The following is a 16522-nucleotide window of genomic DNA, read 5'->3' as shown; positions in this document are numbered from 1 at the left end:
CCGGGGGCACCGAGGGATGGCTTGGAAGGGTGAGGGATTGGATCAGATCAAGATGTACAGTAGGAGGAGATGAGAGGCCAGTGGTGATGGATGACGGCAGTGAACAGGCATGGGGGGCGTGGTCGGGCTGGCCCTGCTGGCTTCTGGGGGCAGTGGGAAATGTCTCTGGCTCTGTGGGTTCAAAATACTTCCTGCAGGGGTTTGGCGACTCCCAGGCAGCCAGTTCCTCAGCTGCCCGGGGAAGAGCTTGTCCCCTAGCTCTTTGGAGTGCTAGCGTGGCTTGTTGGAGTATGGCTCCCAGCTGTCTGTGGTTGCACGGAAAGGTGAACACCTCCCACACTGCCACACAGCGTGCCTCCCACAGACGGACCCGCAACCAGCGTGCCTCCCACAGACGGACCCGCAACCAGGATTTTTGCGGAGTGTGCCTTTTCACTTTGGGCAAATATTTTGCCAGGAGGCTGACCATATATACCTTTTTCCCCCCAAGTTTGCATGCGTTCTCTGTTCTCGATTGCCTCCAAGAGCCATGTTAGGACACGGTTTGTTCTGTTCCGGGCTTCAACGTAGCTGCAACTTGAATCTCTTCCCTAGATATATTGTATGCTGCTTATAGTCCTCCTTCATCTTCTTTGCTCATCAGTGCCTTCTTAAGAAGTGGTTTGGAAGCTGCCTCTTCAACATCATGATGAATAAGTTTGGAGGGAACTCCTTTGTTGACTGGCAGTCTCTGAAGGAAGTATCTAGCTTTCTTTTCCATGCATTTGCAACCTTACAGAGAGCAGGGAACTTTGCAGGTGCTAATTCTTTGTGCCCTCTGAGTCAGAAGGAAGACTAGGAAATAGAAAGAGTTCTTCCTCATGTTTCTCAGTGAGTCGTCCTTCAATGCTCATGAATTTCATTATGTCACAACCTGCACCAGGGAGCAGTGAGGCATGATTGAATCCTTCCTCAGTGAAACTTCACATTGTGACATATGAGGTCATTTCAGAAAAGGTTGCGATGAGCTTACACTGACTTATGAAGGCTCAGTCAGTGACCCCAAGGTTAGGATTGGCACCGGGTTGAAAGAGTGATCGTGTCAGCTTGATGTCAGGGCCCGTGCTAGCTAGTCATGCTGTGGCTTTGTTGAAGTCACTGCTGGGTTGAGTTCGACGGAGGTTGTGGTGCCTCCTGGCTTGACGGCTGAGAGGAGGGCACTGAGTCTTTTGCTTATCTGCTGCATCGGGTTACAGCTGGGCTTGCACACAGCATGACAGATGAGCAAGAAGGCAGCCTTCACAACCTTGCACTTGGTGGTAAATTACCCATGGTTTTCCAGTCAGGCATGCACCATGGTGCTATTTTTATTTTGCCTTTCTCTCCAGCAATTGATCTGTCCGGCCTGATGAAATCCTTCAGCTCCAGCACCAGATCAAACATTGTAATCAGCATTGTGAAAGTGACTGATACAGCACCTGCTGTGTGGGGAGTTTGCTTTTGGAATGGACACGATGCTGTACGGCACGCTGCATACGCATCTTGAGCTGTGGGCAGAGCAATGACAGACTCATCAGCTTCGTTGAGTTCTAGTGGCACGTTCAAGTGTTTCAATCACTACGTGCCTTATTGGCTTTGGTTACCAATTAGGGATGTAGAATTAAAACCGTCCAACCATGTACATTTTACCACCCTATTTTCCATTAACTGTCCTAGTCAATAGAATCAAGACTGCACCTTCCTCCACTGCAGTCACATGATCATCTGAATGAAGTGTTCAGTCCTACCTCTCCTTCCGGAAGCGTAGGCAGACAGAAGATGAATTCAGCTGTGTTCCACCTCCCTTCCTCCAGGAAGGGAGAATTTTGAATTGTATCCGTGATACATAACTGCTTTTGATACACTTGCTGAAAGAGACATATCTTTGGTTTCTTTTTTCCCCCTTTCACTAAATGGGTTATGGAAGTCTACTCTAGTTAACTAATTTTTCTTCACAAAGTGGCTGGCTTATGCCACCTTGTTGTACCCTACAGTTCCTTACGTTCTTAGAGAAAATTCTGAAGGCCCAGAGTTAGGAAAGCCAGTTAGAAGGCAAAACTAAAATGAATGATAATTATAGCTTATCCTGGCCAGGTGCGGTGGCTCAAGCCTGTATAATCCCAGCACTTTGGGAGGCCGAGACAGGTGGATCACGAGGTCAGGAGATCGAGACCATCCTGACTAACACGGTGAAACCCCGTCTCTACTAAAAAATACGAAAAACTAGCCGGGCATGGTGGGGGCGCCTGTAGTTCCAGCTACTCGGGAGGCTGAGGCAGGAGAATGGCGTAAACCCGGGAGGCAGAGCTTGCAGTGAGCTGAGGTCTGGCCACTGCACTCCAGCCTGGGCAACAGAGCCAGACTCCGTCTCAAAAAAAAAAAAAAAAGAAGTACTGAATTATAGCTTATCCTGTAAGCAGCAACCACGTGGCTTAGTGTACTTGCAGACTACTCAGAGAAAACGAGGTTAGAAGCAGCTCTCCTCCCAGAGCTCGCAGGGTCGCCGCTGAGGCCGCGGTTCCAGCACAGCAGAGGTGAAGTTACTTTGGCAGTTGCTGACACCACCAAGCCTTAGATAAATAAAAGGCATCAGCTTGTAACCTGGCCAATCACTGAATCTTTACAAGCACAAATATTTATTAGAAGGGCCATGAAAATGGATTTGAAGATGATTAATAAACAGAATAATATCTCATTATTTCATGTGAAGTGAAAACTGGCACCTCTTAAGAATATGCTTGTTACTTTCCAACAAGAACATTGGCAATTTCCAGGACAGAAATTTGGAGTCATGTATATGTGTTATTAAATATTCTGTTGGAGATGAAAGTGGCTGTTGATAAAGCATGGATAGTATCTGGATTTGGGGAAGTTAACAAGATAGTGTAGTGAGGACTAGAAGCCATGGGCCCATCTGAAGCCACAAACAAAAGTTGTGAGTGTGCTTTATGGTCTACCACTAACAGCAAAGGAAACACAAACTATATAACCTGGTCTGCGTGGCAAAAATAAAAGTGGCATTGAAGCTCCTACTTACATACATTAAAAGTAATTTTTTTTATGCTAAGGATTCTGTTGTGCATAAGATAAAATTCAAACTTCTGAACTTGGCCTACAGACCCCCTATGATTTTTAGCCTCTTCCTTGCAGTTTCTCCTGCCACTCTTTGAACCAGGTCATCTTGGACCTGAGACTGTACATGCGCCCTCTCCCCCGGGAGACTTCTCACTCATCATTACCTGACCGACTTATCAGGAAGAGATGCCTTTTCTACCCACCTTGCCTACCACCAGTCACTGACCTAGGTTCCCTTTCTATGAATGCCAGTAGCGCCCCATATTTACCTCATGGTAAATTTACATTATGGGTTTATCACTCTAGTCTAGTTTGATTTTCATGCATTTGTCTACCCCAAGTAAACTGTAAACTCCTTGAAGATAGAAACCAGAGTCTTATTTGCTGTTATATAGTTCCTGCTATAGTGCTTAGCACATAACAGACTCTATAAATATTTGTTGAGTGAATAAAGGAATGTTTTAAGGAACTATGGTATAAAATATAATTTCTAAAACTTTAGGACTTTTAATCATGGGCTGCTCCACTCACTCTCTATGACTTTTGTTCAAAAGAGTATTTATAAACATTGAACTGTTCTATCTCTTGGCCCAAACTCTTCATCAGCAAAGCAATACCCACTGTCTTAGTCTGCTTGGATTGTAATAACAAAATACTATAGACTGGGTGGCTCAAACAGCAGAAATTCATTTCCACAGTTCTGGAGGCTGGATGGCCAACAATAAGAAGTTAGCTGATTCAGTTTCTGGTGAGGGCCCTCTTCCTGGCTGGCTGGTGGCCACCATCTCCCTGTGTCCTCACATGGCAGAGAGGAAGAGGCGAAGAGAAAGAAACTGTGCGGGTTCTCTGGCATCTCTTCTAAGGACACTAATCCTGTTGGATCAGGGTCCCACCCTTATGACCTCATTTAACCTTAATTACCTCCTAAAGGCGCTAACTCCAAATACTGTTACGTCCTGGGTTAGGGGGCTTCAGCAGGATTTGGGGGAGGGGCACAGTTCAGTCCATAGCACCCTCGTTTAGGGAAAGGAGCAGGGCTCAATGCCCAGGTCCCTAAGTCTTTCTGCCTCTATCTTACCAAGGTTCTTGAAGGCCCGTTTCCTCATACATGTATACCACCGCTTTTATTAGTATCTTATACTAAGAATACAACACACTTCTTCTAATAGCATCTCACTTCTTAGCTTAGGTGTCCATACCAGCTGGGGGAAAAATAATCTGGGTTTATCAGTTTAGAACTTCCCTTTGGGCTCATCAAAAAGTCTTATGCGATTTCAATATTGTATTTGTAGAAGAAGGGGAAAAGGAGAGGGAAGGGAAAAAAACAAATGTCTGTCTTAATTTTTCAGAATTTGCTCTTTTCATTAAAATTCTTCTTTGACAACTTTATTTCATGGGACTTGAATACAATATGGATTTTCAAGTACAGATTCTGTAAATCATGATCCTCATGTCAGTCATAAATCACTGGCTCACTGGAGGAGTAGCATGCTGGGCCTCCATAATTCCCCAGAAATACCTAATATAATAGCATAAATCAAAATAACTTACAAAGTGATGATTTTGTGAGCTAAAATACTTTTCTCAGTAGCATCAGGGAAGAGGCCTCATTCTACTAGGATAAAATGCATTTTCATTATGGAATTCAGCAGACATGCTAAAGGAACAAGATTACCTTCCTTGGCCTCTACATTTCCTGTTACTGGTGATGAGTTATTTCAAAATAAAATGTAGTGAAAATAACCACTAGTTTTGTTCATTTAATCTTTAGAAAACAATTTGAAGAAATGGCCTCTTATTTTAACTCGTCTTCTGTAAACGAATTTGCTGAACATATAACCAGTGCCACATCAGAAGAACGACAGAAAATGCTAAGAGACTTTTATGCTTCTCAATATCCAGAGGTAAAAGAACTTTTTATGGATTCTGCATCAGAATTCAACACTTCTTCCTTTGAGAAAGGAGAGTGCACCAGGAAGAAATCTGAAAAAAGAGACTCTCTTATAAAAGCAAGGCTGTCAGATTCTGAAACCTTGTCATTTAAAGATTCTACCAACAAAATTTCTCAAGTTTGCAGCCTAAAAACATATAAAAGAAAATCAATTAAGTTTCAAAATCATAGTTCCTGTAGAGAAGAGGTGTATTCTTATGATGCAGAAACTAAGAAATCACCTGTTAGTTCTACTCAAAAGACTGACAGTGGGAAAAATAGCCAAGCATCGAAAGATACTGTGACATCCCGTTCTCAGAACAGTGAGTCTGAAACACATGAGAGAAGGTTAGAAAATACCATGAAAGACAAACAGGACCTCACAAGAATGGGCATTTCAAGAAAAGAACCCCTTCTGAAATTGGAAAACAAAAAGATAGAAAATCCAGTGCTGGAAAATTCTTCTGTGATAAGCTTACTTGGTGATACCTCTATTCTTGACGACCTTTTTAGAAGTCATGGGAACAGTCCCACACAACTGCCAAAGCAAGTTCTTTCAGGGCCCGTGGAAAAAGCAAAACAGAGACCAAAAGATTTCTGGGACATTTTGAATGAGCAGAACGATGAGAGTCTTAACAAACTCACAGACTTGGCAGTAATAGAGACTCTGTGTGAAAAAGCACCTCTAGCAGCGCCCTCCAAAAGGAGAGAAGAGCCAGCAACTCCTCTTTGGAAATCAAATGAGAAATTTTTATGGAAGAAATTTAACTCAAGTAGTACAGATGAAAACACAACCAATACACAGAGTACTACAGAAGTATATAAATGAATTACTGCACCAGTGAACTGCTGCCATCACTGTTTATGGCACTGGATTCCACTGATTCTATTATCTTGAACACAGTTGTTGACATACATTTTTATTAAATTATTGCTTTAGGATTTTTTAAAGTCTGAAGTATTATCATGGATCTGTTTTTCTTGATACTTGATTTGATCTTTCAAGAATATGATTGTATTTGTAGTATAAACCTCTGTTATGAATTAGAAAAGATTCTAGGTTTGTTAGTAGGAGACCTGGGACATCTTTCTTACTGTATTACATAATGATGTGACACTTGCCCTGTGAGCATTGTTTCCCAGTATGAAAGATGAAGGGTCTGAACCAAAACAGCATGAGTGTCCTTCCAGTTTAAAAAAGCTTTGCTTTGCTCTCCTGATGGCTCATAGTCTGAATCATGTCCGCCCCTCAAATCAGGTGTACACCAATGTGTTTCTTTTTTACTAGCACTTGGGAAAGTTATTAAGTATTTTCTTTTTCCCTGGGTATCATGTTCTATTATTACTTTAGAAAAAAGTCATAACTAGTACTGAATATATGGTATATATGATATTAAAATGGTAATTTTGCAACAGCTCAAAGTTAAAAGGTTAATGTTACTTTGCTATGTGAGCTGTGATTACTACCATTAGCCACAGACACCAGTGCCTCAACTTTTTATGTACCTGTTGTGATTTAATCAATGTAAATAAAGGTTTGTATAGTATTTTTGAAGTTAAGTATGAAGAAATGAGTCAACTTTTTATTTTGTTAGAAACTATTACATTTTGAGTGTAATTTATATGGTTTACAACAAAATGAATGTGCTCGTTGTTGAATTCATATGTATTTAGAAGCCTTCACTCGGCCCCTGCGTTCTGTGCTAGGGGCTTGAGCTGTACAGGTAAGGCAGAGCTACAGGTGAATGAAAGGAAATCATGTCGGTGAAAAATCATGGTGGAAAGCCCCGGGTATCTTGTGTGCACGCTGTAGGCAGGACCTGCACTGCCTCCGCTGCAGGTTCAGATGCTCCGCTGCAGCTGTCCTTCAGTCAGTTCACAGGGCTGCAAGAGGAGGACACACCCATCCAGAAAACGGCCTGGGCCGGGAACTGGCTGTGCTAGAGAGCACTGCTACGGAGTTGAGGAGAGAGGGCTTCCGTGTACCCAGGATGTGGAGTCATTGCTCAGAAGTGAACAAAAAATCAAAAACCAAAGTCTTCTCAAGGGACTGATCGGCCAAGTGTGCTCTTCTTTAGAGCAGTGTTCCCTTAAAGCCCTGAAGACACCCTTCAGGGAAATAAACAACATCTGCAAATGGTGCAGCTGCCCCTAAGTATTCAAGGCAAAGAAGCCTAAGTTTGCAGAGATGATGATGAACTTTTCATTCGTCCACAGAAATTGAGAACGCCACAGGAAATACACGCTTATTTTCTAATTAAAATTCAGTGTGTAAACTTTTTAAATTCTGAAGTTATCCTTCCTTTATGATATCAAAATAACCGTCTTTTATGAAATGATGATAGATCATAGTTCTTAGTCTTTTTCATTGTCCCTGCCAAGACTAAAAGTTGGCAGTCACGTCGGTCCCAGAAGTTTTATTTGACACTTACTGGTCTATAAAATCCAAAGGAATGGGGATCACTGCCCGCCTTAACGGCTTTTTGTTTTTTGTGTTTTTGGCACGTGGAGGATTTTTATGTCACAAATCCAGCTAACAGTGGGTCTAGGATCCAGGCCTCACCAGGGATGTTGCTGAACCTGCCAGCCCCAGTGACAGGCCCGCACCTTCAGAGGGCAAGAGTGCCCATCACTGGGCTCAATGCAGACTTGTTTCTGGTTTCACCTCCACCAGAGACTGCAAACCATCTTCCTTCTGCCCACTGCTTCTGGGAAGCCTGACTGGGATGGTTCATAAGCCACCTTGCTGTGGGTGGTGCCCCCGTACACTGTGGCGCGTACGGCTGGCTCCACTTGGTGTTTGTTGCAGGCGGGAAGAACATCTCACTTTTGCCTGGCTAAAGGCCCCCCCAGGAGGGCTGTTTTGCCTCGTAGGGTCTTGCAGGGTTTCGCTAGGAAAACGGTGCCTCTGGTAGTTACTCTCCGCCCCTAGGAGGAAAGACAGATTGGCCCTTCCTTCCCGAGGCCCAGGCTGTGTGGTTCCCAGCCCCAAGGTAGCAAGGCAGCACCTCCGGAGGGGCTTGTAAGCATGCAGGTGTCCAGGGTCCTCGTCAAGAGACTCTAAATCAAGGGGTCTGGGGCTCAGCACAGGCACCCTTTTTGTTTTTGCGCTTTCACAGGAATTCTGATGTGCCAGTGATTGTCTGAGGTTTGCCCCTGGGCAGGACTCACCTGCCTGACCTTCTGTCTCCCGGGACGCAGTATTTCCAGAGAGGCGCTTCAGTTGCCCCACCACGACTTCCAGCGCCCTCCATGTCCACATACAGCTGAGCTCATGATGGAGCACACCGTGTGCTTTGTGTTGTTACATTCGTATCAAAATGCCCACACATATCTGAACATCTGTGTTCACAGTGGCATTATTCACAATAGCTAAAACATGAAGAAAGCATTCCAAGTGCCTATCAATGAATAAGCAAAATGTTATACACACACATGGGAATATTATTCAGCCTTGAAAGGAAATTCAGACACATGCTACAACATCGATGAATCTTGAGGATGGTGTGCAAAGAGAAATAAACCAGACACAGAAGGACAAATACTGTATGATTCCACTTACATGAAGTACCTAGATGAGTCAGATTCTTAGAGACAAAGTAGAACGGTGGTTGCCAGACACTGGGGGGAGGGGAGAAGGGAGTTATTAATGGGTATAGAGTTTGTGTTTTACTGGATGAAAAGTGGCCTGAAGATGGATGGTCGTGATGGTTGCACAGCAATGTGAATTTAATGACACTGAAGTATACACTTAAAAGTCATTAAAATGCTAAATTTTATATGTATTTTACCACAATTTTAAAAATAGAAAAAAATTATAACCAAAAGCAACACCTCTCCAAAATGTGTTATATGCCAAATTTTGACATATGTGAGATCGCTGACTATATTTTACTTATAAATTTGAAATTAATATGGTTTTTACATTGACACTCCATATAAGCCATTATTTTGAAAAAACATTTTCCTTATTAAAAGATTGGGAAGAAAATTCACACATAGCATTTTCTTTTTTTGTAAGACAGGGTCTCACTTTGTCACCTAGGCTGGCGTGCAGTGGCGCAATCATAGCTCACTGCAGCCTGGACCTCCCGGGCTCAAGGGATCCTCCTACCTCAGCCTCCCAAGTAGCTGGGATCACAGACATGCACCACCCTGCCCGGCTAATTTTTGCATTTTTTTTGTAGAGACAGGGTTTCGCCACATTGCCCAGGCTGGTCTCGAACTTCCGGGCTCAAGCAATCTGCCTGCCTTTGCCTGCATTGTTTTTCTATTATACTTAATGTATTTTGTTTGCTTTGCTGCAGGTGAAACTATGATGGTTATATTTATTGCCTAAGTTTCCATTAAGACCAATCTTAATCATACCAATATGATACCTGTCATGGACAGAGATAATACTCATCTGATATTCTTGGTTTTTTACTGCTCTGTTTTGTAGATAAGAATCAAGAATGCTTCTTTCTACAGATATCTTTTTTGTTAGCTAAATAGGCCTCGCAGTCTCATTGAAAGAAATAACTAAAACTCACTTTATATTGTTTCAGTTGATCTGGCGGGGAAATGCATGCAGCTCTGAATTCCTAACACATCTCTAAGGAAACCCCAGTGAGTTGTCTTGTCAGATTAAAATACCAATTATCGACCTCCATACTTTCGGATTTTCTTAATTTTTTTGTAAAGTGGGACATGTTTCTGAACTGAAAGAAACTTCAAAAGAAGCCTCGTAATAGCTCATTCATATTTTTTCTTCTTTCCTAAAACTATTATAAAAGCATTAATAGGAACAAAACAATTATTTTTCAAAATATAAATGCCAGAATGCACCATATGAGAATCCCCCAGCCCCCTCTGCTTGCCTCCCAGCACCCTCATTGTGCTCCAGTGTTCAGCTTTCTCTTCCTCTCCGTCCACCACTCACTGCCCTCTCTTCCCACTGCCGGTACGTAAGTGACCTTCCTTCACCTATGCCTGGCAAAGCCCCAGGTTCCTTCCACATCACGCCTGACTTCGGAATTGACACCTCCCTCTCTCAGCTTCCTGCTCACCATGGAGCCTCAATGACCTGCCCACCATTCCCTCAGGCAGCACTCCCACTGCCCCAAGACGCCATCACACCTTCACCCTGCTGGGACCTCCTAGCCCCCTCAGCTTCCCCTACTCCACATGGTGGGTGTTTCAGTCCGTTCTCACGCTGCTATGAAGAAATACCCGAGAAATACCAGGATTAATTTATAAAGCAGTTTAATTGGCTCACAGTTCCGCATAGCTGGGGCGGCCTCAGGAAGCTTACAATCAGGGAGGCAGTTCGCTTGAAGGGGGAAGAAGGGCACCTTCCTCACAGGGTGGCAGGAGAGAGAGGAAGGGGGTGGGGGAAGCCCTTATAAAACCACCAGATCGCCTCACGCCTGTAATCCCAGCACTTTGGGAGGCCGAGGCAGGCAGATCACGAGGTCAGGAGTTCGAGACCAGCCTAACCAACATGGTGAAACCCCGTCTTTACTAAAAATACCAAAAAAAATTAGCCGGATGTGATGGCGCGCGCCTGTAGTCCCAGCTACTCGGGAGGCTGAGGCAGAGGTTGCAGTGAGCCGAGATCGCGCCACTGCACTCCAGCCTGAGTGACAGACACTCCGTCAAAAAAAAAAAAAAAAAAAAAAAAAAATCTCGTGAAAACTCACTGTCGCGAGACCAGCGTTCGGGGAAACCACCTCCATGATTCAGTTACCTCTACCTTGTCCCGCCCGTGGCACGTGGGGATTATTAAAATTCAAGGTGAGATTTGGGTGGGGACACAGAGCCAAACCGTATCAGGGGGACAGGCCTTCGGCAGGTGGATAAGATAAGATGGGAGGAGTTCTGAAATGCACAGCCAGGATGCTCCAGAGGCCAAGTCATCAGGCAGGTCATCCCAAGGACAGCAGTTAATTCACTGACATGCCAGCAAAGGGCAAACCCAACTGGCGCTGGGGAGCCCAGGTAGGGGCGCCGCTCACCTCCTAAAATGCCCTCAAAGACCCCTTAGGGCACCGCCAAATGCTGGGACGTGTTGGGGTGGACAAGCAGGTCTCAGGAAGCTTAGAAGGTCCCCTAGGTGGGCGCCGAGGGACAAGACCCACGGAGGAAGGCAGCCGCGGATGATGGAATGCCCCCCCAATGGCTTCCGCAGCTCAAAAGGAGACACACGCTTGGCGCTGGAGTCCTCAGAAAAGGCCACTTCCAAACTGTGGGGATGGGGAGTGGCCGGGCCTAAACGAAGGGGAAGGCAGAACAGCCCCCTCCAGTCTCCCGCGGCCGTGAAAACCCCGGAGCAGCAGGCGCGTGGGCCGTTGGGTGCGCAGGTTCCTGGTGCGGCTTGGCCAGGCGGGGAGCGCGTCCGACAGTTCACCCGCCGTCCAGGACGCGCGGGCCGGGGAGGGGGAGCGGGAGCGGGCGGAGGGCGGCGCGCCGGGCCCGTCGGGCTGTGGGACCGAAAGTCCTGCGTGTCGGGGGCTGGCAGCGCAGCCGCGGCGAACCCACCCCGGGGGCACCGCCTGCGGGCACAGGAGCCGTTCGGCTTTCCCCCTCGCGCCCGTTACTCAGGCGTCCCGGGGAGCCCCGCGGGCAAGTGTCGGGCTGCGTCCGGGCAGAGGCGGCCTCGCCTGGGTCCGCGCGTTCCCGAAGCCCCCGCGGCGGGGCCCACAACGCGCGCCGGGACCCCCGGAGCCGTCCGCTCCTCCGACTCGGGCTGCTTTTCCCTGTGCGGGAAAGAGAAAGCGAACGAACTAGCTGATGGCTTGGCCGGCTGGAAACGGGCAGCGAGGTCCAGCTGGAGGGCACGAGCTCTCCGGAGCCGCACACCTCGGGGAAGCTCAGTCCCCCCCACCCCGGCAGGAGCGAGGGGCGGTCCCGGGGGCTGCTCCCGCGGGGAGGGGAGGGGAGGGAGGGCGGCGCGACCCTCTGCGGGGTCCACCCCTCCATCCTCCAGACCCCGCGGCCTGCGGGCCACGGGGCACATTCTCGGGTAGCGACGGGCGGGAAGGGCACCCGGGCTGGCGACGGGCGGGGTGGAGGGGAACTCGGTTAGCGGGGACGATGGGCCGAGTGCCTCCCGTGCCCCCGCGCGAAGGCGAGGCCAGTGGGCTGGCGGTGTGGGGCGAGGCCGCCGGGGGCCCAGGCACCTGCAGCCGGGAGGGTCCGCTCCCTTCCCCGCCCTGGACGGCGGCCTGCGGGAAAGCAGCCTCCACTGGGTCCCGCGCGCGTCGCGCCGAGGTCGTGGAAGGCCGAGGGCGGGAGGGCGGAGGCGCCGGCAGGGTCGGCGGGACTGGGGCTCGGACGGAGGACAGGGGCTCGGAGGAGGCAGGAAGGACGCCGGGTACTGCGGGGCGCCTGGGGGGTTCCGAGCGCAGCGGCTGCGGAGCCGACCCGCCCAGTGGGAATCGCGGCCCCGGCGCGCCCACGACGCTCCTCCAGGCCGAACCCCTGCGGCCCCGAGCCCCCGGCCTCTCGCCCCCAGCCACCCCCCACTCCCACCCCGCAGGTCGGCCCTGCAGCATTCTTCGCTTCCTCCACCTCCCTCCCGCCTCCGAAGCCGGAGCCCCCGGCCAAGTGGCCGCTCTCAACCTGTTACCAAGTCCTAGAGAGAACTTCTCCAAAATATGTCCTGGATCCCCCTGCCAAGGGCCCTGTCCCGCCCCTCCAGCTCCCATCTGGATGCCTGCAGACCTCTCCCTGGCTTCCGAGGCTCTGGCCTCCTCCCTCCCTCATCCATTTTCCACACCGCTTCCCCGGGAGCCCGTTAACGCACACCGGGACCGCGGCGAGGGCAAGCCGCCTGTGTCTCCACATAGCAGGCCAAGGGGGACTGGGTGGGGAAGAATAAAGGCTGCAGGGGACATCGGCTAGCAGGTGTGAAGCCCTTACTGTGCGTCATTTGTTAAACACTTCCAGTGGATTTTCTCGTTTAATCTGTCCAACAATGCTTCTGGGCCGGTAATCGTATTGTTTTACAGAGGGAGAAACTGAGGCACGGACGGGAACTCGGCTTGTAAGCAACGGAGTAATCCAAAGCCAGTCAGCCCCACGCCGAGTTTATTCACCCTGGCAGGGGTTTCCGCGGGAACCATGACCCTTCCTAACTGGGGTGGAAGGACCCGCAGCGCCAGCGGGGTCCGGGCCAGACGGCAGCGAGCGTCTGTTAACAGCGATGCTGAGTGGGTCAGGCCGTGGGGCTCAGGTTCAGTGTGATCTGGAATGCCTCCGAGGCCCCCTCGCTCATCCACCTGCCTTTAGGGGATGGGTGGTCTGAGTTTCTGGAGATGGACAAGAGGAAGCCGTCTCTACACTTGGCTCTTCAGTCCCGGCGCCCCCCACAGCCGCCTCTGCTTTCCTGGAGACACCGCAGGCTCCTGACCTCAGGCCGGCTTGTGCTGCTCCACCCTCTCCCTCCTCCACAGACAGCCCACTTAGCGTGCTCTCCCATCCCTCACCCCTGCCAACAGCAGGCTCTTCTGGCCACTTCCTTTGCATGTGAATGAGTCCAGGTCTAGGCTGCCTTTGTCCAGGGAGGCCGGTGGGATTTCCATCAGTAATTAGCGGTTGGTGAGTCAGGGGTCAGCAGTGGTCTCCTTTCCAGGACCCAGAAATGACACCACAAGGGTAACTGGCCCTTGCTTCCTGCCTAGGAATTAGCAGCATCCCACCCCAGCACTCCACAGCCTAGATAAGATGGACCAAGACCCCAGAGACAACAGGACTCTGGGACAGGGAAGGGATTTATGATTAGCATCGGCTCTAGTTAAATTCTTTTGTTTATTTCTGTGCATTGATTGACCTATTATGTAATATGCTTTTGCTTTTTTCTTCCTGGAATACAGATCCTACCAGTGGTTTTATTCCTTTTTTATATAATGTTTAATTCATCTATCTCTATAAATCCATAACATGAAATTGAAAGGGTCTCAAAGAGCAGTTTCTCCCCTAACTCTTCTTCCACTGTTCAACCCAGGGGCAAGCACTGTCATCCCTCACTGCTACCAGCTTCTGGTCAGGCTTTCTGGCCACATGTGTGTAGACATGCTTCATTCTTTTAACTGTGTTTTTTATATTTTCTATATTAACACCAAAAAGAATATACTAAGAAATCAGTGCTATTTCCAAATGGAGCCCCGAGTTCCTCAGCACTGCGCTCCTCCCATCCCAGAAGCACCTACTTCTCTTCCTTAGTTGCCTCATCAATCACATGGGGCTGGGGCAGTGAGGAGGATGTATTTGCCTCACATAGAGACTTAAAGGTTTTCCTCATCTCCTCTGGGTACAGAACAAGAAATTAAGGATGACCTGAAATATACAGGGCTTGGATGAGACTTGAAACAATCGTGATGATAGGAATTGCTGGGTTCTGGAACCGAGGAGTGCAGTAACCAGGGGCTCAGCAAGCTGAGATATCCCTCCAGTGAAAAGGGACCCGGGAGCATAACTCAACAAAAGTCGTTTCTCTTCCTCAAGATGGATATTTCTCCTTTTCTAGTAAGAGTGTCAGTATCAGCATTTATCTGCTGGAGATTGTTTAAATATCAGGTGTACTTAGTAACTTTGCATCTATTTTTCTTAAACACGAATTGCTTCCCAGAAGTGAACCGAAATGATCACCTCTAAAAGTTGCTACTAATTATTGCTCCAGAAACCAAAATGATCCCACTCCCATGGCTGGCCATAGTCTAATTTCTTCACAAACAGAGGCAGAGCAGCTTGCGCCACGTAACCCCAAAGCTTTTCTGTAACTGATCAGAAGTTCCTTTCTCCACCCTTTAGCAGAGGTGCTGGTGACCAGGGAAGAGGAGAAGGTAAAGAGCAGAGTGAATGAAGGGATGTCGGGGACAGATTCTTTGAAGTCTGGGTAATCAATCCCAATGTATTCAAGAGAGAACTCAACTTGCTTTCCTAGATGGGACGCGGTGGCCCATGGCATCCACGGCAAACCACTCCCTTCTTGGATAGTTGGCTCCCAGACTTGAAGGCTGTGCTCCTTGCTGTCCTTGGACCTCTTCTGGTTTCCTTGGTGGGCTCCTGCTCCTCACCTTGTCCCTTGGATTTCCCAGGGAGCTATCCCCAATCTAGGGTTAGTCTCATACACCCACCATATTCTAGGGGCCCCTCCACTCTCATGCTTTTAATGAATTCGTTTATGGGTGATCACGAATCTTCACCACAGCCCGATCACCCTTCTGAGTTTCAGGTGCACACCCTGTTGCTTTGGTGTGACTGCATCCCGTTGGGTTATCCTTGGGCACCTCACACTCATTGTGTGCAAAGCAGAATTTTTCATCCTCAACTCTGCACTCATCCTTCTGTATTTGAGACTCCTAACTCAGTTAATGGCATTGCATCCGTCATTGACCTGGTAACCCAAATCTCAACACCATCTTTTTTTATTTGGTTGGATGCTTCCATTCCTCTCAGCCACTGTATTCACTCAGTAACCGAGACTTCGAGTTGACCTCATAAATATTTCCTTAACTCTGATGCCTTCTTTCCAGTTTCCTACCAGTGTCCTAGTTCCTGAACCATTGCAATAGCTTCGGGTCTTTCACTTCTTAGGTGTTCTAGAGAAATCTGTCATATCTAGTAGAACTCTTTTGTTGAAAATGACACAGACTGGCTTAAGCAAAAAGCAAAATCATGGATATCAGGCTGGTTTCAGGTGTGGCATGGTGTCGAAGCTCAAGGGACACCACCCACACCCTGTGTCTCCAGCTCACCACTCAGGTCTGCTGTCCTCTCACTCTGGTGGGCTTCATTCTCAGGCTGCATCATGGGAGTGCAGTAGCAGCAGCAGGTCCAGCTCACCTGGTGCTTCCAGTGTCAAGTTCTACAGGAAGGAGGCAGGCCTGAGGCCAGATGGCAGTGAGTTTCTGTTAACAGCGACACCAAGTGGGTCAGGCAGTGGAGCTCAGGTTCGGTGTGATCCAGAATGCCACCGAGGCCCCCCTTGCTCATCCACCCACCTTTAGTAGATGGGTGGTCTGAGTTTCTGGAGATGACTAGGTGTAGCAGGAAGGGACACTGAGCTACACAACACATCCAAGGCCATCACACATCAGACCCACAGATTCCCCTGCATAAAGTTCCCCAAGGCAAATTCTGCCAATTGAAATTTTGTCAAGATGATTTGATTCTTCTGTTGAAAAGCAGCATTAATCATTGTTGAACTTTTTCATTTTGTTTGCATTGATATTTCCACCAGTCATCTTCAATAAGAATGAATTTTAGAACTGATCATTTGGATCTACTCCTCAACTTGCAAGGCACTGTGCACAGTGTTGTTAAGACCATGCCTCTGAGATGACTGGAGAGACAGATGGAGAGGTGGAGGATTTGTATTTAGAGTCTAGTCAGGGAAACACACCTCCACCCTCAGATAGAATCTCCTGTTGTTGGTCGATACTGGAGGATGGAGCGGCAAGCCCAAGCCAGGATTCAGATATGGTGACTGATAGAAGCAGTGAAGGTCTCTAAAGG

The 16522-nt window shown here is 48.1% G+C and overlaps 2 protein-coding genes across 18 annotated transcripts in view; one reads left to right on the top strand and one right to left on the bottom strand.

Annotated features, from left to right (window-relative positions):
- Positions 1-9676, top strand: part of ERCC6L2 (ERCC excision repair 6 like 2) — a 136515-nt gene extending 126839 nt beyond the window's left edge. For 12 of the 17 annotated variants that reach the window (XM_074017990.1, XM_045372872.3, XM_074018000.1 and 9 more), the window contains one exon: positions 4865-6594. In XM_074017990.1, the coding sequence (XP_073874091.1) occupies positions 4865-5852 (988 nt within the window). In that variant the 3' untranslated portion in view covers positions 5853-6594. Of the gene's footprint in view, positions 1-1367; positions 6595-9570 lie in introns of those variants that run through there. The other 5 variants (XM_074017996.1, XM_074017997.1, XM_045372879.3 and 2 more) reach the window with 2 other exon arrangements.
- Positions 9677-10250: 574 nt separating this feature from the next.
- On the bottom strand, positions 10251-15814 carry LOC135967466 (uncharacterized). The gene is made up of 5 exons (XM_065530691.2): positions 15763-15814; positions 14215-14311; positions 13102-13288; positions 12184-12625; positions 10251-11760 (listed from the first exon to the last, which is right to left on the bottom strand). The coding sequence occupies exons 1-5, from the start codon at positions 15812-15814 to the stop codon at positions 11408-11410; spliced, it is 1131 nt and encodes a 376-aa protein (XP_065386763.1). The 3' UTR covers positions 10251-11407.
- Positions 15815-16522: the final 708 nt, after the last annotated feature.

This window comes from Macaca fascicularis, chromosome 15 (assembly GCF_037993035.2).
Source record: "Macaca fascicularis isolate 582-1 chromosome 15, T2T-MFA8v1.1".
Taxonomy (NCBI): Eukaryota; Metazoa; Chordata; class Mammalia; order Primates; family Cercopithecidae; genus Macaca; species Macaca fascicularis.
Note: the sequence above shows the minus strand (reverse complement) of the source record. Positions and strands in the feature narration are given on the sequence as shown.

Bases quoted from the DNA above. Each gene is read 5' to 3' on its own strand.
- LOC135967466 (XM_065530691.2), bottom strand. From the start codon at position 15,814: ATGCAGCCTGAGAATGAAGCCCACCAGAGTGAGAGGACAGCAGACCTG. The intron at 14,312-15,762 runs GTGAGCTGGAGA...TTCTGTACCCAG, and splicing joins GAGGACAGCAGACCTGAGTG to AGGAGATGAGGAAAACCTTT. The intron at 12,626-13,101 runs GTGAATAAACTC...ACTTGGTAACAG, and splicing joins CCGCGGAAACCCCTGCCAGG to GTTGAGAGCGGCCACTTGGC.